Below are 26,505 nucleotides of genomic sequence, written 5' to 3' on the forward strand. Positions count from 1 at the left end.
GTTGGTGTGTGTTGGCGTGTGTTGGTGCGCATTGGTGTACATTGGTGTGCATTAGTGCATGTTGGTGTGTGTTGATGCACGTTGGTGTGCATTGGTGTGCGCTCGTGTACATTGGTGTGTGTTAGTGCGTTTGGTGTGTGTTGGTGTGCGTTGATGCATGTTGGTGTGCATTAGTGTGTGTTGGGGTGCATTAGTGCGCATTGGTGTGCTGCCGTCTACCTTACACATTGCAGCTTTCGGTGCTCACTCTTCCAAGAAGGAGGGCTTTATGCTCCTTGAGGGTTACATATCCAACGCTGAATGCTGACCTTACTTTTGATCTCTGCTTGTCGAGGCTTTTCCGATCACTGGCACAGTGCGAAGGGACTGGAGAAATGCACCGTTCCTGCTGGAACCCTGTGGCTATCAGTGTGTCACAGGAACGTCTTCCATGTCGTACTGTTGTAAGGGCATCCTTATATGGAAGCTGAGCATCATCACCCTCCTCAGCTTCCTGACGTTCCAGGTCTTCATCGTCCGAGGAGTTATCGGCATCCTCCATTTCTCCCTGTGGCAAGTGATCCCCTTTCAATCGACACGTTGTGAAGGGCGCAACAGACCAAGATGATGTCGGTCGGGCCCCACTTGAATAGTCCCAACAATGGATACCAATGGTTTTTCTCAACGATGGACCTTGTCACAGAATGCACCGTGTGGGATCTCTCGTCCGAGGCACTTTGAGGACAGCGCAGGGTGTAATCAGCCATCTCTTCAGCGGGTACGTCTTGTCACCCTGCAGCCAACCCTGCGACCCTCCATCTTTCTGAAGCACCTACTCAGGATGTAAGAATTACTGCAGAGGGCAGTCGTCACCTCCTTTATACATTTCTGTGTGGTGGTCTGAGATGCCGCTAAGGTCCCCGTGGGTCCCTGGGATGAGTGTGGTGGTGACCTTAAGGGGCACTGGCGGAGGATGGCCTTCCAGTCCATGTGGTATTAGAGCCTCTCGCTGAATGTGGCAGATATGAGCTGCCAATCTTGACAATCACAGGCCTGTGCAGCACCGACATCACTCAGCTCCCAATGGGAGGCTTCATCGGTAGACCCCAGACTGAGGCAGACATGATGGGTCTGGCCTCAGCCTCGGGGTCTTCCTGTGGCTCCCCTGGGTCATGTACCTCAGTCTGAGGGTCCTCTCTAAGTTGTGGTAGATGGTGCCAGCTCCCCACCCTTCCCATTTGGACACTGCCATTGGCCACAGCCTCAATTCTGCAATCTTCCATCTTCCTGTGGACAGACAGGGAAGGCCGTGGCGTAGTGGTATTGACATTGGACTAATAATCCAGAGACCCACGGTCATGCTCTGGGTTCCTGGGTTCAAATCTCACCATGGCAGATGCTAAAATTTGAATTCTATATAAATCTGGAATTAAAAGTCTAATGATAACCACAAAACCATTATGGATTGTAGTTACAAACCTGTCTGGGTCACTAATGTCCTTTGGTTTACTCTTGGCATGGCAGCACAGTGGTTAGCACTGCGGCTTCACAGCTCCAGGGTCCCAGGTTCGATTCCCCACTGGGTCACTGTCTGTGCGGAGTCTGCACGTTCTCCCCGTGTGTGCGTGGGTTTCCTCCGGATGCTCCGGTTTCCTCCCACAGTCCAAACACATGCAGGTTAGCTGGATTGGCCATGATAAATTGCCCTTAGTGACCAAAAAGGTTAGGAGGGGTTATTGCGTTACGGGGATAGGCTGGAAGTGAGAGCTTAAGTGGGTCAGTGCAGACTCAATAGGCCGAATGGCCTCCTTCTGCACTGTATGTTCTATGTTTTAGGTCATTTGGACATTCTGAATTCTCCCTCAGTGTGCCTGAACAGGAGCTGGAATGTGGCAACTAGCGGCTTTTCACAGTAACTTCATTGCAGTGTTAATGTAAGCCTACCTGTGACAATAATAAAGATTATTATTATTATAAATGGCCCAGCAAGGCAGCACGGTGGTGCAGTGGGTTAGCCCTGCTGCCTCACGGCGCTGAGGTCACAGGTTCGATCCCGGCTCTGGGTCATTGTCCGTGTGGAGTTTGCACATTCTCCCCGTGTTTGCGTGGGTTTCGCTCCCACAACCCAAAGATGTGCAGGGTGGGTGGATTGGCCACGCTAAATTGCCCCTTAATCGGAAAAAATGAATTGGGTAGTCTAAATTTAAAAAAATAAATAAATGGCCCAGTGAGCCAGTCAGTTAAAGGTCTTACAACACCAGGTTAAAGTCCAACATGATTGTTTCAAACACTAGCTTTCGGAGCAGTGCGCCTTCCTCAGGTCGCAGGGTTGGCTGCTGGGTGACAAGACGTACCCGCTGAAGAGATGGCTGATTACACCCTGCGCTGTCCTCAAAGTGCCTCGGACGAGAGATCCCACACAGTGCATTCTGTGACAAGGTCCATCGTTGAGCAAACCATTGGTATCCTGAGGAAGGAGCAGTGCTCCGAAAGCTAGTGTTTGAAACAAACATGTTGGACTTTAACCTGGTGTGAGACTTCTTACTGTGCTCACCCCAGTCCAACGCCGGCATCTCCACATCATAGTTAAAGGATAATTAGGGATGGGCATTAAGCGTTGGCCTTTGCAGCAATGGCCATGTGAGGAATGTACCTCACCCTCCCAATCTGCCAGAAGGCCACCGTCATGCCCCTGGGCTGTGCTTTGTGTCTCTCCCTGTAGCTGAGGCACCCCCTCACAGATCGTGGGAAACCACCCTGACAATTTGCATCGCAATAACATAGAGGATGGAAGAGGGTTGAGCACAGTTCATTCAGATTCAACATTACCCCTGCCTTGAACTTGAGGAAGGATTGGATGCTGTAATAGGGTTTAATCGAGCTTTCTGCAGATATCCAGCAGCTGTGCTTAATGGCTGGCTGTCTCTTTCCATCTCACATTCTTCTGATGGTTAAATGTACAAAGAGCAACCTCTAATGCCCAGTGTAGTCTCGTGTAAAAGCGCGCCATGACTTACTAGTTCCAACTCGAAACTTTTCAGTGGAACCTGCATGAGTTTTCTCAGCTAAGTCTTCATCGACATAAAGTCATAGAGTCATACAGCACAGAAACTGCCTTTTTGCCCGTCAAGTCAGAACCGACAATGACTACCCCAAAACACACGCAAATCCTTTTCACCAGCACTTCTTGCCGTATCCTCGAATGTGTTTCAAATGTTGAAATTCGATTAGATTTGTGTTCTCAGGATGGTGGTGCTGAACTTTGACTCCCAGCCCAGCTTTGACCATCCCCCTGTCACTGTTCATGTCCCTCCAACCATCCTGGAACCCCATAATGTGCAGGCAGATCCCCTTCTGATCACTCTTCAGCCTCCCCCAATAACCCTGGAGCACACAGTGATTATAGTAACATTCCTGCCGTAGCCCCTGAACCCAGCACTGTGGATCTCCGCAGGCTCCACCTGGACCTCAGCCCCCACCACCTTGAGGCCGTCTGCATGCTCACAATTAGAGATACACCTCCCACCCCTACCCCACAAAGAAAGCTTTAAGTATCCCCCCCTCACGTTTATCACCTTTTCACTATGGACAGGCTGCCTCCCTGCCTGTGACTATTCCATTGAGACAGCCACCCCAGAACGAAAATCCAATCTTTGGGGCTGCTTTCTCCCGGGTCAGGTTTGCGAAGTCTGGAGATGTCCCTACTCTGGTCTCCTGACCTGGGAGGGGAATTCCAGGTCCAATGTTTCAGCTCTGGACCTTGCATCAAAATCCATCACCCTGAAACATGAACTCTGTTTCTCTCTCTCTGCAGATGTTGCCGATGCACTAAGCGTCAAGAACCACAAAGGCATGTGAGACTTTAACCAAGGCTTTAATACACTACATAGGAAGCTTACCCGACACCGACGACCCCAGACAAAATGGGTCAGGTCTCAGAAGCGGGGTCTTATACCTACTCCCGGGGAAGTGGCCAAGGCGGAGCTCTCCGTGGCCAGGTCAGGTTACATACAGGTGACCGAACCTCTACAGAGCTACAGTACAATGCACAGTACAATACCCAGGATTACAGGGCCACGTTACACACAACTATTATATAACTATGTACAATGCTAGGGAAGTACAGTGGTGTATCACCACAGCCAGACCTGCTGAGTCATTCCTTCGTTTACAGCTTTATTTCAGATTTCAATTTCTGCAGTATTTTGCTTGAGTAGCTATCCCCCACCCCGCTGCTACACCCCCCTCCCACCCCGCTGCTACACCACCTTCCCACCCCACCGCTACACACCCCCTCTGCCCCCCCGCTACAGCCTTCCGCCTCCTCTCATTTTGACACCACATTAATCAGTTTCTAATTCACTGGCATCATCCCAGTGCTCATTGATTCATTCAGAATGGCTTCCATTGCCTTGACGTAGCTGCGTTAGCCCTCCTGGCTTCTCTGACCTTCCCAGTGATTTAGTGATTTTCGGCCTATTCAGAACCATTCTGGCCCAATGCCAGCACTTCACTCTGCAATGTGTATGTGGCTGATATTGCATCACACGCCATAAACACCTCCAAGATGGATGCAAAATAATTCTGGATGTTTAGTGAGGGAGTCTCCAGTTATGTGGCGATCTTTAATGGCCTCGAGGGATACAGATGTGTCTACCTGCCTAGTGTCAACTTTTGCTCCGTGCAATCTGCTACACCATGTCCCAGTGGGACACCTTTTGAGGCTGAAGATTGTGGACCCGAGTCTGACTCGAGACAGAAGTTGAGTACACAACCCAGGCTGACTCTCTCTGTCTTTAAGAGGAGAGCTTAAATCAAGAGCAATGGTGGTGAGCGGTGATATCACCAGGCTAGTAATCCAGAGGCCCACTGCACCATTTGGAGAAGGGCAGGAGATTTCCCCCAGTAACCTGGTCAATCTTTGTCCCTCAATCACAGTCAGAGGCCCAGAATATCTGCTCAATTATGCCACAGCTTATGTGGGAGTTCGATGTGGGCAAATTGATTGACCTTAATTCAAAAATACTTCACTGGTTGTGAATCCTTTCTGGCGATCCTGAGAATGTGTACAATTAAACACACACTTCCCTTCTTTTCAATGCTAAAGACTACTAAAGACTATTTCCTCAGCAGCTTTTTAACATCTTCCGCTATTTAACCAGTATAATACACTTACTCATGATGACCACACACACCCATTGAACAGGAAGAGGAGCTGGGACACTTACCGAAAAGTCACCACTTCCTTCGCCTGTGAAAAGCCCTGGGAGACCCTGAAAGATAGCGGATAAATACTTTTAGGGGTAAATTACGACGTAATTGCATAAAGTAAGATTAATTGCTGAATACTGATCGTTTCCCGTATTTCGGAGGTGGGGAAGTAACAACACCTTTTACAACTTCTCCAATCGTCTGTTCCCTTGGCTTCAGTTGGGACAACTACTGACAAAGTCCAATTTCCCCCCTCGGAGACGGTCCCCCAATTTTTCCCCTTCTCCCTGAAGATAATGGCTCTTCCTGAGTTCTGATCCTCCCCCCTGGGTATCTCAGGGAGCTATCACACCCTGGGTGGCATCACAGTTAAAACCGACCCTCGCCTCACTCAATGCCGAGAGGGTGATATCAGATACAACAGCAACTTTCAAAATGGGCTTGGGCAAAACCTTGGGAAGGAAACTTTTGCCGGGCTACGTGGAAAGGGCAGGGGAGACAGAGTGATCATTAGTTCCACCAAAGAACCAGCACAAGGTACAATGGGCTGAGCAGTCTCCTTCCCTGACTATGATTTGAAGGCTCGACAGTTGCCAAGCAGGAGGCAGAACTGAGGATTGATGAGGACAAAGTATCTTGGTTGATGCAGCATCAGATCACTAAATTCTATCTTAGCCCCCCCCCCCCCCCCCCACCGTTAATAAATCTGCCCTCGCAAAATGAGACGGTGGTCCTGTTCCAACTTCTTCATGACTGCAGCTGGATTTGAACAGGACATTTGACCTGCTGAATTGATATCATACATACCTGGGATCCGGGAGGACCAGGTGGTCCTGGAAGTCCGGGCAAGCCATCTTCACCCTGAGGAATACAGACAACATTAACATGGACTAAAAGGATGCCGGTCTTAGCATTGTGTTGTGTTGGGACCTGGCAGTGTCCTCACTAGCTGGCCCTCTGCAGTCCAGGGCGTTAGCTTGTTAGTAAGGGGGTTCACTACAATGAAGGATTTGGGAAGCAGGTACTTGGGAATGTTACCACCTACAGGTTCCCCTCCTGTCACTCACCACCCTGACTTGGAAAGATTTTGGCTGTTCCTTCGCTGTCGCTGAGGCAAAATCGCGGAGCTCCCTCCCTAACAGCACTGTGGGTGCACCTACACCTCGGGGACTACAGCGGCTCAAGAAGGTGACTCACCTTCTCAAGGGCAACTAAGGATGAGGAACATTGGCCTTACCAGAGACACCCTCATCTTGAGAATGATAAGAAAAATATCTGTGGCAATGCTGGCAGTTAAAACGTAATTCCGTTGAATTAAATATTAGTCACAAGTTCTGGCTGCACCCGACCTTCAAACAAGACAAAGAATATTTTGGTGAATATGACAGTGTGTAGAACTGTCACAATACGTGCTGTGATATCGTTACTTACCCGCTGTCCTTGAGGGCCCTGGGAACCAGAAAGTCCAACATCTCCTTGAGGTCCCTGTGGAGAGTTCATGGAAACGGCTCATTGTGAGGGCGGCACATTCAGGTGTGTCAATGATAACACTCAATGCAATTATTTTCCAGAGTTTGCCAAAACTCATTTTTCTCTGGGATATCTTTTCATGATTCACCTTCAAAATCAGCTCAGCTCAACCTGCTGACCCAAATCACCCAGTGTTATTCTCACCGGCTCTCCCGTCCAAAACACTCAATCCACATCCATCCCTTCACCGAGTCCAGTCTCGGCCTGCTGCCTCTTTCTAATCCATTCCCAATCCTGACGGCCATGCTGAATAAAAACAGGGGTTTGTTGGCTGCATTATTTTAATGATTCTCCAGGGCCGCTAGCCCCAGGCAGGAATCATGGTAGCTCGCTGAATCGGGCTCGTTGGAGGGGCTCAGGTTGGGGTCTTTTCCGGGATGGGGGCCGTTTAGCAAATCTTCCCATCAGTAGCCTTGGAAGTCATCAAACTGCCTTTCAACATGTCACGGTTCAGTGTAAAATCTTTCATCTGATTTGTTTGAAACCTTTGCTGCCTCACCCAGCATGTCAATATCAATGAGGAAAAGCCTTTCTACCCAGAGAATGGTGGGGGTCTGGAACTCGCTGCCTAAAGGGGTGGTGGAGGCAGAGTCCTTCATAACATTTAAGAAGTATTTAGATGTGCATTTGCGATCCCAGGGCAGACAAGGCTATGGACCAAGCGTTGGAAAATTGGATTAGAATGTTTTTTGACTGGCGATGGGCCGAATGGCCTTTTCTGTGCTGTATGGTTCTACTACTCTATCTGTCAAAAGATGAAAAAGTCTTCCTTTTAATGTATTGAAAACCTTTGAAGTGTTTTTATCACAGTCAATTTAATTCCCCTTTAACCTTTTCAAGCCTCTGGGTAAGCTGAAAAGCCTAAAAGTTTTGAACTGCATTGTTTGTATTCAATTTCATGGTCCATTACTTTTTACAAGCCTCTTGATTGACAGGTCCAGGCAAGTTCAAAGAAGGGCTGGTTGTTTGTGTTTATAGCTCTGCAGGGGTCCATTACCTCTGAAGTACTTCCTGTTTTGAGGAGATGTTCTTTCTGACGAAGTTTTTGAAACAAGAGTCCGTCTCATTGTTCTGAAGAGCTTTCTAGAAAGAGCAGCTGCTCTGTCTGACTGCTGCCCCCTCCCCTGCTCCTTCTAGGGGAGGGATACTTGCCAGCGGTTCAGTCGGGGGGGGGGGGGCATTGCCAGCGAAGAGGTGGGGGGTGGGGCCTTGCCAGTGATTGTGGGGAGGGGCCCTTGCCAGCGATTTGGCAATGTGAGGTCATTGGTCAGTCAGCAACTGCACAGCAGCAGTGGATTGGGCACAGAGCGAGTCACTGACCTTTCACCTCAGCATCCTGTTTCTGCAAAAACACCATCGTATTTGGTGAATGTGGATGTTTTTGACCGAGGCTCACGGCTGCCGAACACAACGTTAATCACTCATTGCAGCAGCTACATGTAACTCTGAATTCCAGTCAGAATTACACCTTGTAGAGGTGGAGCTGGGATGTTCAAGGTCAAGTTGAATAGTCTCTACTCGGGAGACACTTTTGCAGATAAAGCAGAACGGAAATTTGGAACTCCCCCCCCCCCCACGCCCCCTCCCCCCTGACCCCCCGCCCCCTCCCCTGCCCCCCCGCCCCCTGCCCCCTCCCCCTGCCCCCCCCGGCCCCCTCCCTCCTGCCCCCCCCACGCCCCCTCCCCCCTGCCCCCCCACACCCACTCCCCCCTGCCCCCCCACACCCCCACCCCCTGCCCCCCCATGCCCCCTCCCCCTGCCCCCCTGCCCCCTCCCCCCTGCCCCCCCACACCCCCTCCCTCCTGCCCCCCCACGCCCTCTCCCCCCTGCCCCCCCCACACCCCCTCCCCCTGCCCCCCCACGCCCCCTCCCCCCTGCCCCCACCACCCCCTCCCCCTGCCCCCCGCCCCCTCCCCCCTGCCCCCCCACGCCCCCTCCACCCTGCCCCCCCCACAGAAGGAAGTGGATGCTGGACAATTGCAAATTTCAGGGATATGGCGCAAGGGCAGTAAACAGGGATAGGTAGAATGAACGAGGATGAATGGCCTCCTCCTGTTCCAGTGGTCATACAGATGCAGCTGCTGATTGTAAAGCGGGGCTGGATTTTATGCTGCCCCACTGGTGGGTTTGAAAGTCGAGGGCGCTAGAGAAACGCAGCACATGTCTGCCCACCCCCAACCTTTTCCCATTGTACAGGGTGGGGGTGGGGGTGGGTGGAAGCGTCAGGCATCTTCGGGCCTATTGAGGCCTCCTCCTGTCTCCACTACCCAGCCACACGGGTGGTCCGGCAGCCTTTGCCACACGGGTTGATGTTGGGCAAGGACTGGGACCTGCTTTTGAGGACCCCATGCCATTCAGGAACACCCTCCCAAAGTAATACCCACCCTTGAACCCTTCCCCATGTTTCTCACACACCGCACTCCCCCCCCCCACCCCACCAACCCCCCCCGACCTCTCACTGGGGCCTCCCCCCCCCCTAGCCCTGGCGATAAACTTAACGTGAGTCCGACCTCCACAACCTCCACTTTGTCAGGGCTGCCTGTAGTCCCAGCAGTGGCCATCGCTCCAGCCTGCTGGAGTTACAATCCAATTGGCCAGCAGCTCTCTGAAACAAGGCTTCCTCCCCAGTTGATGGTTCTGAGTCAGTTAGCACCCTGTCCAGGGTAAGATGGCCGTCGGGCAGCCAGGTTTCCTGTGGGTGATCACCCACTTGATTTTTTTAGTCGTTGTTTGTGTGTGTTTGTTTGTGCATGTGTTTGTGCGTGTGCATCTGTTTGTGTGGGAGTGTGTGTTTGTGTGTGTATGATTGTGCTTGTGCTTGTGTGTGTTTGTGTGAGTGTGTGTTTGTGTGAGTGTGTGTGTGCTTGCATGTGCATGTGTGTGTGTATGTGTTTGGGCATGCATGTGTGTGTTTGTGCATGGGTGCATTTGTGAATGTGTATGAGTGTGTTAGTGCATGTGTGTGTGTGTTTGTGCATGCATGTGTGTGTTTGTGCATGTATGTGCACATTTGTGCATGTTTGTGTGAGCACGCTTGTGCATGTGTGTGTGTTTGTGCATGTGTGTGTGATTGTGCATGTGTGTGTTTGTGCATGTGTGTGTGTGATTGTGCATATGTGTGTGTTTGTGCATGCATGTGTGTTTTTGTGTGTTTGTGCATGCATGTGCATGTGTGTATGTTTGTGCATGTGTGCATTTGTGCATGCGTGTGTTTGTGCATGTGTGTGCATGTGCATATGTTTGCGCATGTGTGTGCATTTATGCATGTATGTTCACATTTGTGCATGTGTGTGTGTGCATCTGGTGTGTGTTTGTGCATATGTGTGCATGTTTGTACATGTGTGTGCATTTATGTATGTGTGTGTGTTTATGCATGTGTGTATGTGTTTGTGCATGCATGTGTGTTTGCGTGTGCATGTTTGTACATGCGCGTATGTTTGTGTGTGCGTGTTTGTGCATGCATGTGTTTGTGCATGTGTGTGTGCGTTTGTGCATGCATGTGTGTGTTTGTGTGGGTGTGTGCGTTTGTGCCTGCGTGTTTGTGCATGCGTGCATGTGTGTATATTTGTGCATGTGTGTGCGTGTGTTTGTGCATATGTGTGTGTGAGTTTGTGCATGCATGTGTGTGTGTGCGTGTTTGTGTGTGTGTGTGTTTGTGCATGCGTGTGTGTAATATGGTGCCCTGTAAAATTCAGCCTGTGCTGTTTGGGATTTTGGTGATTACTTTCGGTTGAAATTTTAGTTCAGTAAATACAAGGCCAGGATTCTCCATCCCGAGCTCAACCAAAACTCCATTCGCTGCAGCAGAACTGGAAGATACCGCCGGTGTGAACGGACAGAGAATTCCGGCCAATATCTCTCAAAAATCAGATGGCAGTGTAATGAAAACTTTGGCCGCAATTCTCTGGTCGTTGCGATTCACTTTTGCAGCCAACAGCGCAGCCCAGCGGAGCTCACGGCGGTGGGGGGTGGGGTGGGGGGGAAGGGGGGATACAATGAGAAATCCCATTGACAATCGACGGGAAGAGAGAATCCTGCCGTCAGCGCACGCCGCGCGGCTGGGAAACACACGGCTGGCGGACCAGAGAATCCCGCCCACTGACTCTTTCTTTACTGGTGATCTTAGCAGAGTTTTAACACAGAGACTGAAACTCCACCCTGATTGGACAGCAATCCAGAGCTGATTTATTTTCGCTCTGATTCAATGTAACAGTAATTCAGCTTGTTTTACTCTGCAGTTCAAATCATTCTCATCCTCTGTTTCCTGTGTCTTTCCTCCAGGGATGGACCTATGCGCAGGTGTATTTTATGTTTGCCCTATTATGTATTTTCTTTCCATGTACAAAATGATCTGTTTGAGCTGCACGCAGAACAATACTTTTCACTGTACCTCGGTACATGTGACAATAAACAAATCCAATCCAATCCAAAGGTGACTGCTGAGATAATAGATGCAGTAGGTTTTAATTTTCCAAAGTTTCCCAGTTTCTGGAAAGGTGCCATCAGATTGAAAAATAGTGAATGTGACTCCCCAATTCATAAAGGGGGAGGGACAGAATGCAGGAAATTAGCTGGAGTTCTGCCATAGATTAAATTGCTGGAATCTATTATTCAGGAGGTTTTAGCAGAGCACTCCGAAAATCGAAATGCAGCCAGGTAGAGTCAACATGGTTTAATAAAAGGGAAATCATGTTTGGTTATGTGAATTTTGCTCTGGGTTCCGTGGGAACAATAGGTTGCACCCTTGTGGTTTTACCAACTCACTGACAGCAGCCCTTGAAGTGCATTAAATGTAAGAGCTTCCATTCCGTCAATGTGCAGTGGGTGCCTGATTATCATAAGCACATACTGCACATGTGCGCATGGATCCCTGGGAGTTTCCATGACTCATACATCCTGAGCCGCTCCCCAGGCGCCTGGGAATCTTCGAGGGGACAGAATGTCTGCAGGGTTTCTGGGAATAAAGGCCATTTAAACACTGGCTGATGACTCTTGTGCATCGCCCTCAGACTCCAGCTCAGGAAAGGTACAACGCGGCTCCCAGCACCACACACTCCCTCACCATGAGGGACCACACCATGGGATATCTGAAGCTATGGTTCAGGTGCCTGGGCCATTCAGCTGGCTCTCTGCTGAGGGGGTTCGCTGCATGATCACAGTTCGCTGCGCCCCTCACAATGTGGTTGTGCACAGGGTGACTGGGGGGGGGGGGGGGGGGGGGGGGGGGGGGGGGGGGAGCCCTCCTCGGAAGATGAAGACGAGGAGGTGCAGGAAGCACCGGGGGATGCTGAGGAACAGCATAAGTGCCATGGAGGAGGAGGGGAGAGGTTGAAGGCAACCCACTGAGGAGTAAAACCTGAAGTCCGATCATCAGGAGGCATCTCCTTGAGCTCGTCAGCCATCTCTTGACTTCTGAGTAGCTGAACCATCGCTGGGAGGACGGGCCTTCATTCATATTTGGGCCTGAAGAGCTCACAACTCACTCGGGTCAGATCTGAGCTACGGTCATCGGTGTCCTGGTAATGTGATCACTCTGTCAACGTTAAGCCCAGCCAGGAAGAACAGCCATGTCAATGAGGCTGGACGTTCCCCGCACAATGCAAGGAGGTAACCACTTCCACGAAGGAAGTGCGGACTAAAATAGGGCTCTCAGTCTGAAGAGCATGTCCTGGTTTGGGACACTATCAGTCCGGAAACCCAGATGCACAGGGAGTCACGTTTCTGATGGGCCCTCCTGAGCCATTGCTAACCCTTAAGGACTAAGGGTTGTGAACATACCCATCATGCACTCTGACAACACAAAAGGCTCCAGTACCAAGTGTCACTGAGGTTGGCGTCACCAGAATTATTCCCTTAAAAGGGGACAGTGAGCATGAGGAAGGCTGAACCTCAGAATGAGAGGATTTCAAAGATCCAAACAAACATACTTTAATGGAATGATTGTCAAAAAGTGCAATTTATTCAGAATGCCAGAGCACCTGTGACTCTGAGGTGACCCCAAAACCTTTTAAACTTTCCTCACCACCACCACCGCACTCTGGTGTAGCCCCGAACTCTGCAGCATGGGCGGAGGCAGCCTGCGGACAGCTAACATGCTGCTGCCTGTGATAACCTTGGCAAACGTCCTCTAGTAGCCCAATCCCTGGAGGGGGGGGCAGCTTCAAAAAGAGCCTCCTGCTCAGGGGCAGAAACGCCCTCGGTGCCGTGCGCTGCTGCAGTGGCTGCGGGCACAGCCAGGGGGAACTGTGAGTGACTGTACAACCTTGGCGTGCCCAGAGTGGAGGCCCCCGGGGTGCCTTGCCAAAGCTCATCCTGCCTGTAGGCCGCAGCATGACTCTTTCAGGAGATGGAGTATCTGGAGGGAGGTCAAGGTGCCTCATTCCTACATGGCCAACGTGCTGGTGGTGCCCACCATGGTGTATGGCCACGGAGTGCAAGGCCGAGCACAAATCCGGCAAGGCCTGCTCGATCAAGGTCTCTATGGTGATTGTCAACTTTCCCAAAGTAGCCTTAGGTGCTCGCATGTTACAGCCATGACTTCAGACAGATCACGGACGGTCTCCTACATTGTGCGGTCACTCCTGTGAGTGACTATCGAAGCTCAGCCCATTGCTCCGCTCGCTGTCGGCCATTACAGCTCCACCATTGATTGAACTGACAGCTGCTTCCAGAGGCTCATCGTCTGACTGGGACTGAGTGGGTGGCTAGTCTCCAGCAGCCCTGCGAGTGCCGGGGAGCTGGACTATCACTGCCTCTGACTGCTGGTGGGGATGTGCCTGTGAGCTTTTCTCCAGAATGTAACCCCGAGTCTAACCTAGAACCATTCCCCACCGAGGTGTGTGTCTCTGAGCCGGTGGAGGTGTGGGTCAGCGCTGCGACTGTTTGTCCTGAGCTCCTTCATCCCCAGACATACTTCTGGTCTGGTCAGCTGCCCACGGTCTGCTGGTACCTGCAAAAGGCAAAAGGAGAGTTTAGTGGAGGAGCTGACGCTAATTCAGAGCACGTGGCACTCAGTGTGAATTGAGGATAGGCTGAGGTGATGGAGCTGGGGTCTGTAAGACACCAATCTCTGCAACACCACAGGACTGATCCTGGTCCTCAGCAGTGAGCTCTGCAGCTGTCTTCTCGAACTCATTGAGGGCGTCTCTGCTGCCCTCCCCGGGTCTGGGCTCGCTCTCACTTGCTGTGCATACGATTGGCCTGTACGGGGACACCAGAGGCGATGGAGCAGATGTTGGGTGAAATGCATGTTCCTTGTCCCCGGAAGGGACAGAGGTTGGAGTTGGAGTAACAAGGTGGTGTTGTGAAAATCTTGTTGAGAGAGTGAGTGTTGATGTGTGTCGCCCGTAACTGAATGTGTGAGATGTGTGAAGAGGGTAGCCGTTTGAATGCAGGATAGCCTGATGAGAGTTTGGTACTGGAGCGAGCTGAGAGAGGACGTTCCCCGGAATAGTGAATGAGATCATTCATCCTCTTCCGACACTGGATGGTGCTTCCTGGGTGGGTGACAGCTGTGTTGACCTCCTGGGCAATGGCCTCCCAGGCCGGAGAGGTGTGGCTGATGTGCTTCTTTGTGGAAGAGGACTTGCGGATGGGCCCCACGCTCCCTGAATAACGGCCTCAAGGGGCCTTTCGCTGAAAGCCGGTGCCACCTTCTCCTTGAGGCTCTGAGCCTTTCTCCTCTGGGCTCCGGAAATTCTGTACAGTCTGCCGAAGACAGGTGGCTGGAGAGATTAACAGGAGTGTGTGGACTGGTCTTTAAACATGGCTCCGGGGCGTGAAGCCCAGCAGCTGAGGCCGGTAGACAAATACGTGCTGGAAGCAGCAACTCACTTGTGCATAATCAGTGAGCTTCCAAGCACTGAATTTGGGACAGGAATTCACCATTCTGCCCAGTGACCACCGGAGCCGCCCGCCACTGCACTTCATCACAAATTGGGAGAGTTCCCCCTTAACTCTGACCAGCATGCGTGACTTGCAGGTGTTTATTCAACATGGGCATTGCTGACTGAGCCAGCATTTGGTGCCCCTCCCTAATTGCCCTTGAACTGACTGGCCATTTCAGAGGGCATTTTGAAGACGCAACCACATTGCAGTCGGGCAGCACGGTAGCACAGTGGTTAGCACAATTGCTTCACAGCTCCAGGGTCCCAGGTTCGATTCCCGGCTTGGGTCACTGTCTGAGCGGAGCCTGCACGTTCTCCCCGTGTGTGCTTGGGTTTCCTCCGGGTGCTCCGGTTTCCTCCCACAGCCCAAAGATGTGCAGTTTAGGTGGATCGGCCATGATAAATTGCCCTTAGTGTCCAAAATTGCCCTTAGTGTTGGGTGGAGTTACTGGGTTACTGGGTTATGGGGAAAGGGTGGAGGTGTGGGCTTGGGTAGGGTGCTCTTTCCAAGAGCCAGTGTAGACTCGATGGGCCGAATGGCCTCCTCCTGCACTGTAAATTCTATGAAATTCTATGAGTTCACACAGAAGTAACAGTGGGTCTGCAGTCACATGTAGGCCAGACCAGGGTAAGTATGGCAGATTTCCTTCCCCAAGGGACATTACTGGACCCACATTCTTGTTGCAACAATCAACAATGGTTTCATGTAACTTTTAACTACAGATTCTTATGGAATTCAAATTTCACCATCTGCTGTGGTGGGATTTGAACCCAGGTCCCCAGAGTGTCACCCTGGGTCTCTGGATAACTAGTCCAGTAACATCACCACTACGACGCTGCCTTCAAATGCAAACATGCACCCCGATACAAAAATTCATCCTGCAGTCAGGAGCCTGGTTTGGGCCCCCTGCTGAGTTAAGTACCCGTCTGGCTTCCTGCTCCTAGCAGCAGCACAGATTCTGACCATTACATTTATTTATCTTCACAGTGGTTGCCTGACTTGCTGAGTATTTCCAGCATTTTCTGGTTTTCTACCAAGTTTTCAGCATCTTTGGATCCTCACTGTCTTCAGGTGATGTCCCGGAGGACTGGAGAATAGCCAATGTTGTTCCTCTGTTTAAGAAGGGTAGCAAGGATAATCCAGGGAACTACAGGCCAGTGAGCCTTACTTCAGTGGCAGGGAAATTACTGGAGAGAATTCTCCGAGACAGGATCTACTCCCATTTGGAAGCAAGTAGTCGTATTAGCGAGAGGCAGCACGGTTTTGTGAAGGGGAGGTCGTGTCTCACTAACTTGATAGAGTTTTTCGAGGAGGTCACAAAGATGATTGATGCAGGTAGGGCAGTGGATGTTGTCTATATGGACTTCAGTAAGGCCAAGGTCCCTCATGGCAGACTGGCATAAAAGGTGAAGTCACACGGGATCAGAGGTGAGCTGGCAAGGTGGATACAGACTGGCTAGGTCATAGAAGGCAGAGAGTAGCAATGGAAGGGTGCTTTTCTGATTGGAGAGCTGTGGCTAGAGGTGTTCCGCAGGGACCAATGCTGGGACCTTTGCTGTTCGTAGCATATATAAATGATTTGGAGGAAAATGTAACTGGTCTGATTAGTAAGTTTGCAGATGACACAAAGGTTGGTGGAATTGCGGATAGCGATGAGGACTGTCAGAGGATACAGCATGATTTAGATTGTTTGGAGACTTGGGCGGAGAGATGGCAGATGGAGTTTAATCCGGACAAATGTGAGGTAATGTATTTTGGAAGGCCTAATGCAGGTAGGGAATATACAGTGAATGGTAGAACCCTCAAGAGTATTGAAAGTCAGAGAGATCTAGGTGTACAGGTCCACAGGTCACTGAAAGGGGCAACACAGGTGGAGAAGGTAGCCAAGAAGGCATACGGCATTCTTGCCTTCATTGGCTGGGGCATTGAGTATAAGAATTGGCAAGTCATGTTGCAGCTGTATAGAACCTTAGTTAGGCCACACTTGGAGTATAGTGTTCAATTCTAGTCGCCACACTACCAGAAGGATGTAGAGGCTTTAGAGAGGGTGCCGAAGAGATTTACCAGGATGTTGCCTGGTATCATAGAATATCATAGAATCTACAGTGCAGAAGGAGGCCATTCGGCCCATCAAGTCTGCACCGGCTCTTGGAAAGAGCACCCTACCCAAGGTCAACACCTCCACCCCATAACCCAGTAACCCCACCCAACACTAAGGGCAATTTTGGACACTAAGGGCAATTTAGCATGGCCAATCCACCTAATCTGCACATCTTTGGACTGTGGGAGGAAACCGGAGCACCCGGAGGAAACCCACGCAGACACAGGGAGAAAGTGCACACTCTACACAGACAGTGACCCAAGCCGGAATCGAACCTGGGACCCTGGAGCTGTGAAGCAATTGTGCTATCTACAATGCTACCGTGGGGGGCATTAGCTATGAGGAGAGGTTGAATAAACTTGGTTTGTTCTCACTGGAACGAAGGAGGTTGAGGGGCGACCCGATAGAAGTCTACAAGATTATGAGGGGCATAGACAGAGTGGATAGTCAGAGACTTTTCCCCAGGGTAGAGGGGTCAATTACTAGGGGGCATAGGTTTAAGGTGCGAGGGGCAAGGTTTAGAGGAGATGTACGAGGCAAGTTTTTTACACAGAGGGTAGTGGGTGCCTGGAACTCGCTGCCGGGGAGGTGGTGGAAGCAGGGATGAATAGGATGGGAATAAAGGGATAGGGACCCAGGAAGTGTAGAAGATTTTAGTTTAGACGGGCAGCATGGTCGGCACGGGCTTGGAGGGCCGAAGGGCCTGTTCCTGTGCTGTACTTTTCTTTGTTCTTTGTTCTTTTATCTGCACCATTTTGCTTCTGTTGGAGTGTCTCACTCACTGCGAAGGATGTTCACCAGATGGTAAAACTCCCAACTCCATTCGAACCCTTCACCAGCCTCCACCACCTGTGTCCACCCCCTCCCCCTGCCCGCCACCCCCCCAACCCTTAACCTCAACACGCCCCCAGTGGAAACCAGCCCGACTAGTCAACTTCATTTTTTAAAAACTGCTGAGAATTATATCTAATTGGGCAGAACTGATTTGAATAATGTAATCATCGTGAAACAGACATCCACAATCTGCTAATGATAACGTTTTTCCATTATGTTTGTTGGTTAAACAAATTTATAAAAATACTCTGATAATGTTCTCCAACGTGGATCACATGACACAATGGCCATGTCATGTGATAAAGTCCTGGCTTCATAATAATAATAACCGCTTATTGTCACAAGTCGGCTTCAATGAAGTTATTATGAAAAGCCCCTAGCCGCCATATTCCGGCGCCTGTTCGGGGAGGCCGGTATGGGAATTGAACCCACACTGCTGCCTTGTTCTGCATTACAAGCCAGCTATTTAGCCCAGTGTGTCATGGAACATGAAATGAAAATGAAATGAAAATCGCTTATTGTCACAAGTAGGCGTCAGTGAAGTTACTGTCAAAAGCCCCTAGTCACCACAGTCCGGCAACTGTTCGGGGAGGCCGGTACAGGGATTGAATCCGCGCTGCTGGTCTTGTCCTGCATTACAAGTCAGCTGTTTAGCCCACTGTGCTAAACCAGCCCCAGCTGGAAGCTGGATAAACATATGAGCGAGGAAGGAAAAGAAGTCTCTATTTCGAGTGATAGACTGACCACCGATAATCATTACAATCCCACAGCTAACCTCGACGACAGCTGCTCCTCACACCCCGCTCCCTGTGAGGACTCCATCCCATTCTCTCTCAGTTTCCCCGTCTCCACCCCATCTGTTCCGATGATGCCACCTGCGAAAACAGTGCACTCAACATGTCCGCCTTCTTCCCCAACCGAGGTTCCCTCCCATAGTGGTCGCCAGGGCTCTCAGCCCGTGTCCGACCCATTCCCGCACCTCTGCCCTCCCCCCCTCCTCTCCCTCCCAGAACCAGGACAAGGAAGGATCCGCCTTGTCCTCACTTTTCACCCCACCAGTCTCCGCATTGAAACGGTCATCCTTCACCATTTCCACCAAGTCCAGCATGATGCCACCACTAAACACATCTTACCCTTACAACCCCCCACCCCCGCCCCCATCGGCACTCCACAAGGACCACTCCATCCACACCTGCCCCTTTACCTCCTCACTGCCCAAGGACCCAGACACTCCTTTCAAGTGAAGCAGCATTTCACCTGCACCTCCTCCAATTCGGTTTGTTGTATTGGCTGCTCCCAATGTAGTCTCCTCCACACTGGGAAGACTAAACCCAGACTGGGTAGCCAGTCTGCCTCCTTCTGCACTGTGGACATTCTGTGATTCTATGAACTCCCCATTGCTTGCCAATTTAACTCAGCTTCTTGCTGTTAGTGTAATGTATTCCTGTGTAACACAGGCCTAGTTATTCTACAAGTCTGGCACTAAGGTGAAAAGACTTAACCAGTTCCCCGTAATTTGCATGATATCCACCAGCTGAAATTTCCTCCCAATCAGATTTTCAGTTACAGATTGAGTTTCTTACCGCCTCTCCAATCGACCCCGGTTCCTGTCAATCAAAGAAGAAACACACCAATCAGCATCATCGTGATGATCCAATGATTTTCAACTCTTTGAAAATGTTCCCAACCTCGCCTGCCCCACGTTCGAGTTCACACTCCTCGTGGACCTGTTCCTGGACCTGGCTAGGATCGCTGTCAAGTCTCCCAGGGAAGGGAGCACGTCACCATGGGTTAAACATGCTGGAAGTCAAGGCTGTTCAACTACACCTTGAGCGCCAGTGGAATATGTGGATGCCGGGATTTGGTTGCGGTGAGATTGGGCCGTGTGGGAGGGACCTGCACAGATACAGCTCCTGGATGGAGAATGGCTCTGATACGTGGAACAAGCAACACATTGATGGACAGATAATTTCTGCGACAAAGTTCTGGACATGATAACACATTCTCAGGCTTATCCTCCGTGTCTAGTGAGGAACCTACGAGGGGCGATACCGTGTGTTTGGATTTTTGTGACAATGAGCTGATGTAGCTTTGTATTGGTAGCAATCTGGAACGGAGACATTTCCTTGTTGTTTAATTGTTAGTGTGAGATGTGGAATGTTACGTAGATGATTTTTGAATCTTTTGTACTGTTGACCATTTAATAAACTAAATATTCTCAAGTGGTGGTGTGGGTTGTGTTTGTAGCTGCAGATCCCTGGAGGCTGATGCTGCTGTCTCCTTCTTTCTGTAGCCTGGAGTAAGGAAAGGGAGGATGGGAAGATGACCAGCTGCCTGGGCTGGAGAAGGGGAAGGGGAGCTCTTTCTCTCTTCTCTGCTCTGGGCTGGTGTGATTTTCTACTGTTGAGGAGTTTACTGGTGGGAGCTGTGGGAGGGAGAGAGAGAGGCACATTGATCCGAATGAGCAACATTTAAAATATAAATTTACAGTACCCAATTCTTTTTTTCAAACTAAGGGACAATTTAGTGTGGCCAATCCACCTAGCCTGCACATCGTTTTGGGTTGTGGGGGTGAGACCCACGCAGGCACAGACAGAAAGTGCAAACTCCACATGGACAGTGGCCCGGGGCCGGGATGGAACCCGGGACCTCGGCACCGTGACGCAGCAGGAGGCTCCATCCCAATAAGGAGATGGTGAGGCACCTGTGCCACGTCCTTGCAGACTTGGCACCCCGTGGAGGAGGAGGACACCCTCTGCCGGTAACTGTGAAGGTCATCACAGCCTCGAACCTTTATGCAACAGGTTCATTCCAGGGCTCGATAGGGACTTGTGCGGAATTCCCCAATATACAGCCCATGGGTGCAACTGTGAGATCACAGATGCCCTGTTTGTCCAGGCAGCTGACTATATTAACTTTGAGCTGGACCAGGTCCATCAAGATGCCCAGGCAGCAGGACTCTCCGCCATCGCCGGGATGTCCCAGGACCTGGGCGTAATGGATGGCACGCATGTTGCCTTGCGCAAACCAGGGCATCAGGGAGTGCCCTTCGTTAACAGGAAGGGGTTCCACTCCCTGAATGTTCAACTTGTGTGTGACCACCACCTCCAGACCATGCATGTGTATGCCCGCTTCCCAGGGACTGTGAATGACAACGACATCCTGGGACACTCGGAGATCCCGGGCGACTTCAAGGACCACCCCAGGATGACGGGTTGGCTCTTGGGGATAAGGGATACCCCCTGAGGTCTTGGCTGATGATGTCAGTGCAGAGATCGGAGCCGAGGCAGAGAGCCGATATAACAAGGCCCAGGCTGCCACCTGTGCTGTCATTGAGCGGGGTATCGAACTGCTGAAAATGTGGGTCTGATGCTTGGGCCGCTCTGGTGGTTTACTGCAGTACACCCCCCAGAGGGTCTCCCGCTTTGTGGTGGTCTGCTGTGCCCTCCACAACCTGGCACAGCAGCTGGGCGACATGCCGAAGGAGGAGGGACATGCTGTCTGGTTTGAGGAGGATGAGGAGGGGCCGGATCAGGAGGGGCTGGAAGACGGGCCTGGGGAGGACCCACGGGAACAGCTGGAGGATCGAAGACAGACGGCCGCGAGGGTGCGGCATGTTTCTCACACCCACCGCCTGCATGGGGGTCTGCATCGGGAGCGTTTGCTTTGCAGCCACTGTGCCGGGGTGGGGGGGGGGGGGGGGGGGAGGGGCGTGCTCTGCAGTGCCTCGGCAATGTCCACCGGCATCTGGAACATGTCCCTCAGCAACTGGGATATGATGTTGAGGCCCTCAGCCATGGTCGACACTGACTGAGCCACGCCTTGGACACCACTACTCTTGACACTCTAACCCTGAATCTCACGGGTAACACGACTCCGGATGGCCGGCCCCATCAGATGGAAATCCTGTGCAACAATGGACATGTGGTCAGTGAGAGGGAAAGATCATTTTGTCCGACATGAACAACTCACTTGAGACAGGTCACCTGGGTGAAGGGGCAGTGGATCCTCACCCCTGCGGTTCAGGCCAACCTAGTTGTCAGTGACGGCTCGATCTTCTGACAACCCCGTGATCTCCAGGGCCCGTTCCTTACAGAAAGTGATGACTCTGATGTCTGGAACCCCTCCACCTGTCTGGGCCCATTCCCACCTGGGCCCATTCCCGCATGGGCCCATTCCTGCCTGGGCCCATTCCCGCCTGGGCCCATTCCTGCCTGGGCCCTTTCCCACCCTGCTGCTGATCCTCCCACCCAGTCGCTGGTCCTCCCACCTGTCGCTGGTCTTCCCACCCTGTCGCTTGTCTTCCCACCCTGTCGCTGGTCCTCCCACCTGTCGCTGGTCCTCCCACCCTGTCGCTTGTCTTCCCACCCTGTCGCTGGTCCTCCCACCTGTCGCTGGTCCTCCCACCCTGTCGCTGGTCCTCCCACCTGTCGCTGGTCCTCCCACCCTGTCGCTGGTCCTCCCACCCTGTCGCTGGTCCTCCCACCCTGTCGCTGGTCCTCCCACCCTGTCGCTGGTCCTCCCACCCTGTCGCTGGTCTTCCCACCCTGTCGCTGGTCCTCCCACCTTGTTGCTGGTCCTCCCACCTTGTTGCTGGTCCTCCCACCCTGTCACTGGTCCACCCACCCTGTCGCTGGTCTTCCCACCCTGTCGCTGGTCCTCCCACCCTGTCGCTTGTCTTCCCACCCTGTCGCTGGTCCTCCCACCCTGTCGCTGGTCCTCCCACCCTGTCGCTGGTCCTCCCACCCTGTCGCTGGTCTTCCCACCCTGTCGCTGGTCCTCCCACCCTGTCGCTTGTCCTCCCACCCTGTCGCTGGTCCTCCCTGGGCCCATTCCCGCCTGGGCCCGCCTGGGCCCATTCCTGCCTGGGCCCTTTCCCACCCTGCTGCTGATCCTCCCACCCAGTCGCTGGTCCTCCCACCATGTCGCTGGTCCTCCCACCCTGTCGCTGGTCCTCCCACCATGTCGCTGGTCCTCGCACCCTGTCGCTGGTCCTCCCACCCTGTCACTGGTCCTCCCACCTTGTTGCTGGTCCACCAACCCTGTCAGGGGAACAGGGTGCCCGTCTCACCTCCTTGGCATCCAGCGAGTGTTTATGAATAGCTCCCCAGTTTTAGCGGGAAGCTCCTGGGTGTGTTCTGACAGATCAGCTGGCAGGGCAGCCACTTCTGCTGTGTAGCTCGCGGGAGATTATTTTTGGCACTAAGTGCCGTTAAATACGGGCCGCGGTCTCGCCGGCTCGGCTATCGGGAAGCACTCGGGAAGCCACGCTCAATATGACACTGAGAACCTTTCCCGTTAAATCGCACGCTGGGATCTTGTCTGATTCAACATCAGCCCATCGTTAAGCACTGTCACCACATGGCTGGACAGAGGCACTGCCACCCTTACTCTAAGGTCATGAGCTCAAACTGCACTGTCAGTGGGTCAGTACTGAGGGAGAGCTGCACTGTCAGAGGGTCAGTACTGAGGGAGAGCTGCACTGTCAGAGGGTCAGTACTGAGGGAGTGCCGCACTGTCAGAGGGTCAGTACTGAGGGAGTGCTGCTCTGTCAGAGGGTCAGTACTGAGGGAGTGCCGCACTGTCAGAGGGTCAGTACTGAGGGAGTGCTGCACTGTCAGTGGGTCAGTACTGAGGGAGTGCCGCACTGTCAGAGGGTCAGTACTGAGGGAGTGCTGCACTGTCAGAGGGTCAGTACTGAGGGAGTGTTGCACTGTCAGAGGGTCAGTACTGGGGGAGCGCTGCACTGTCAGAGGGTCAGTACTGAGGGAGTGCTGCACTGTCAGTGGGTCAGTACTGAGGGAGTGCTGCACTGTCAGAGGGTCAGTACTGAGGGAGAGCTGCACTGTCAGAGGGTCAGTACTGAGGGAGTGCTGCACTGTCAGAGGGTTAGTACTGAGGGAGTGCTGTTCTGTCAGAGGGTCAGTACTGAGGGAGTGCCGCACTGTCAGAGGGTCAGTACTGAGGGAGTGCCGCACTGTCAGAGGGTCAGTACTGAGGGAGTGCTGCACTATCAGAGGGTCAGTACTGAGGGAGAGCTGCACTGTCAGAGGGTCAGTACTGAGGGAGTGCTGCACTGTCAGAGGGTTAGTACTGAGGGAGTGCTGTTCTGTCAGAGGGTCAGTACTGAGGGAGTGCCGCACTGTCAGAGGGTCAGTACTGAGGGAGTGCCGCACTGTCAGAGGGTCAGTACTGAGGGAGTGCTGCACTGTCAGAGGGTCAGTACTGAGGGAGAGCTGCACTGTCAGAGGGTCAGTACTGAGGGAGAGCTGCACTGTCAGAGGGTCAGTACTGAGGGGGCGCCGCACTGTCAGAGGATCAATTCTGAAAAAATACTGCACTATCAGAAAATCAGTTCTGAGGGAGTGCTGCACTGTCAGAGGGTCAGTACTGAGGGAGCGCTGCACTGTCAGAGGGTCAGTACTGAGGGAGTGCTGCACTGTCAGAGGGTCAGTACTGAGGGAGTGCTGCACTGTCAGAGGGTCAGTACTGAGGGAGAGCTGCACTGTCAGAGGGTCAGTACTGAGGGAGAGCTGCACTGTCAGAGGGTCAGTTCTGAGGGAGTGCTGCACTGTCAGAGGGTCAGTACTGAGGGAGTGCTGCACTGTCAGAGGGTCAGTACTGAGGGAGCGCTGCACTGTCAGAGGATCAATTCTGAAAAAGTACTGCACTATCAGAAAATCAGTTCTGAGGGAGTGCTGCACTGTCAGAGGGTCAGTACTGAGGGAGTGCTGCACTGTCAGAGGGTCAGTACTGAGGGGGCGCCGCACTGTCAGAGGGTCAGTACTGAGGGAGAGCTGCACTGTCAGAGGGTCAGTACTGAGGGGGCGCCGCACTGTCAGAGGATCAGTACTGAGGGAGTGCCGCACTGTCAGAGGGTCAGTACTGAGGGAGTGCTGCACTGTCAGAGGGTCAGTACTGAGGGGGCGCCGCACTGTCAGAGGGTCAGTTCTGAGGGAGTGCTGCACTGTCAGAGGGTCAGTTCTGAGGGAGTGCTGCACTGTCAGAGGGTCAGTTCTGAGGGAGTGCTGCACTGTCAGAGGGTCAGTACTGAGGGAGTGCTGCACTGTCAGAGGGTCAGTACTGAGGGAGTGCTGCACTGTCAGAGGGTCAGTACTGAGGGAGCGCCGCACTGTCAGAGGGTCAGTACTGAGGGAGCGCTGCACTGTCAGAGGGTCAGTACTGAGGGAGTGCCGCACTGTCAGAGGGTCAGTACTGAGGGAGTGCCGCACTGTCAGAGGATCAGTACTGAGGGAGTGCCGCACTGTCAGAGGGTCAGTACTGAGGGAGTGCTGCACTGTCAGAGGGTCAGTACTGAGGGGGCGTCGCACTGTCAGAGGGTCAGTTCTGAGGGAGTGCTGCACTGTCAGAGGGTCAGTTCTGAGGGAGTGCTGCACTGTCAGAGGGTCAGTTCTGAGGGAGTGCTGCACTGTCAGAGGGTCAGTACTGAGGGAGTGCTGCACTGTCAGAGGGTCAGTACTGAGGGAGTGCTGCACTATCAGAGGGTCAGTACTGAGGGAGCGCCGCACTGTCAGAGGGTCAGTACTGAGGGAGCGCTGCACTGTCAGAGGGTCAGTACTGAGGGAGAGCTTCACACATGAGCAGTTAAAGTGTGTGTGTGACAGGTCAGCAGCATTGCAGAGTTTCTGAAAGAGAGACACAAGGTGATGACCAGTGTTTGCTGGAAGGTGGATGGTCAGAAACATGGAATCTGACACTGTTTTGGTTCAATTTTAAGTTTCAGATTCCAACTTCAGTCTCGTTGGGCCAGAGGGATTTAACATGAATGCCTTTGTCACAATTTATACAAACACACGTTGCTAACACTTCACGATTGGAATTTACAACCTGCTGAGTAAATATCATTCTGGAGCAATGCAAAATGGAGACTGGAACCTGCTTCTAATGTGATGTTTACTCACTGTGAGTCTGGATACTCCGGGTGGTCCTGGTGGTCCAGGGTCCCCCTGTGGAAGAAATAAAATATAGTCACCAACTTACAGCTTGATAGCACAACAAAGTGTCTGGACATAGAATCTGTGACTCAGTCAAAATCCATGTCATGATATACAGACAGGCACAGACAGGCAGCTAATGAACACAGAGAACAGGACATGACCAATGAGCAGACAGGACACTCAGGGGTGGTATCTCACTATAAAAGGCACGAGGCACTCACACTCCGCCTCTTTCCACTGATGAACATCTACAGAGTGAGTCAGGGTGTATGTACAGTATCACACCTCCAGCACGTGGCTAAGAGCTAGTCTGGTTCAGTCAGGCAGAGTAACCACACTTAGGTTAGCAGAGAGTCGAACTTATAGAGAACTGTGCTAACTGTGCTACTGGTTCAATAAATCAGATTGAACTAACTTCAATGTCTGGAGTATCTTTTGGTTAAAGCTGCATCCAGTTGCAGCCTGTGTTATCCCAGAATACATAACACATCATGCCACCAGGAGACTGCTTAATCTAGGTGGTTTACCTCAGTCCGTTCCGTGATGACCAGCGAATGTATCCCAGCACCATGGAGAAGATTCAGGCTGCTCACCAGCTCAGGACCTCCGGCAATCTCAGTGCCAACTGGCGGACATTCAAGCAAAACTTTCTGCTGTACATCGAGGCTTCGGACCTCGTGGGTGCGTCTGATGTGAGGGAGATCGCGCTTCTCCTCTCAACAGCGGGTGATCAAGCCATCGAACGCTTCAACTCTTTTCACTTCACCGAAGGCCAGAACAAGACAAAGTTTCAGACCATCCTGGACAAGTTTGACAGTCACTGTGAAGTGGACACCAATGAAATCTTCGAGCGCTACATATTCAAACAGCGTCTACAAGGTAAAGAAGAATCTTTCAACTCCTTCTTAACTAACCTCCGCCTGCTATTGCTGTCCTGCAACTTTGGTGATATTGCTGACTCCATGATCAGAGACCAAATCGTGTTTGGAGTTCACTCTGATCCTG

General features: G+C 52.1%; 1 protein-coding gene across 1 annotated transcript in view; it reads right to left on the reverse strand.

Annotated features, from left to right (window-relative positions):
- Window positions 1-26,505, reverse strand: part of col9a3 (collagen, type IX, alpha 3) — a 186,695-nt gene that overhangs the window by 114,209 nt on the left and 45,981 nt on the right. The window contains exons 6-10 of the mRNA XM_072515326.1: window positions 25,465-25,509; window positions 19,126-19,149; window positions 6,622-6,675; window positions 5,998-6,051; window positions 5,208-5,252 (exon numbers count right to left, since the gene is read on the reverse strand). Coding sequence (XP_072371427.1) covers window positions 5,208-5,252; window positions 5,998-6,051; window positions 6,622-6,675; window positions 19,126-19,149; window positions 25,465-25,509 — 222 coding nt within the window. The remainder of the gene's footprint in view (window positions 1-5,207; window positions 5,253-5,997; window positions 6,052-6,621; window positions 6,676-19,125; window positions 19,150-25,464; window positions 25,510-26,505) is intronic.

The sequence above is a fragment of the Scyliorhinus torazame genome, chromosome 8 (assembly GCF_047496885.1).
Source record: "Scyliorhinus torazame isolate Kashiwa2021f chromosome 8, sScyTor2.1, whole genome shotgun sequence".
NCBI lineage: Eukaryota > Metazoa > Chordata > Chondrichthyes > Carcharhiniformes > Scyliorhinidae > Scyliorhinus > Scyliorhinus torazame.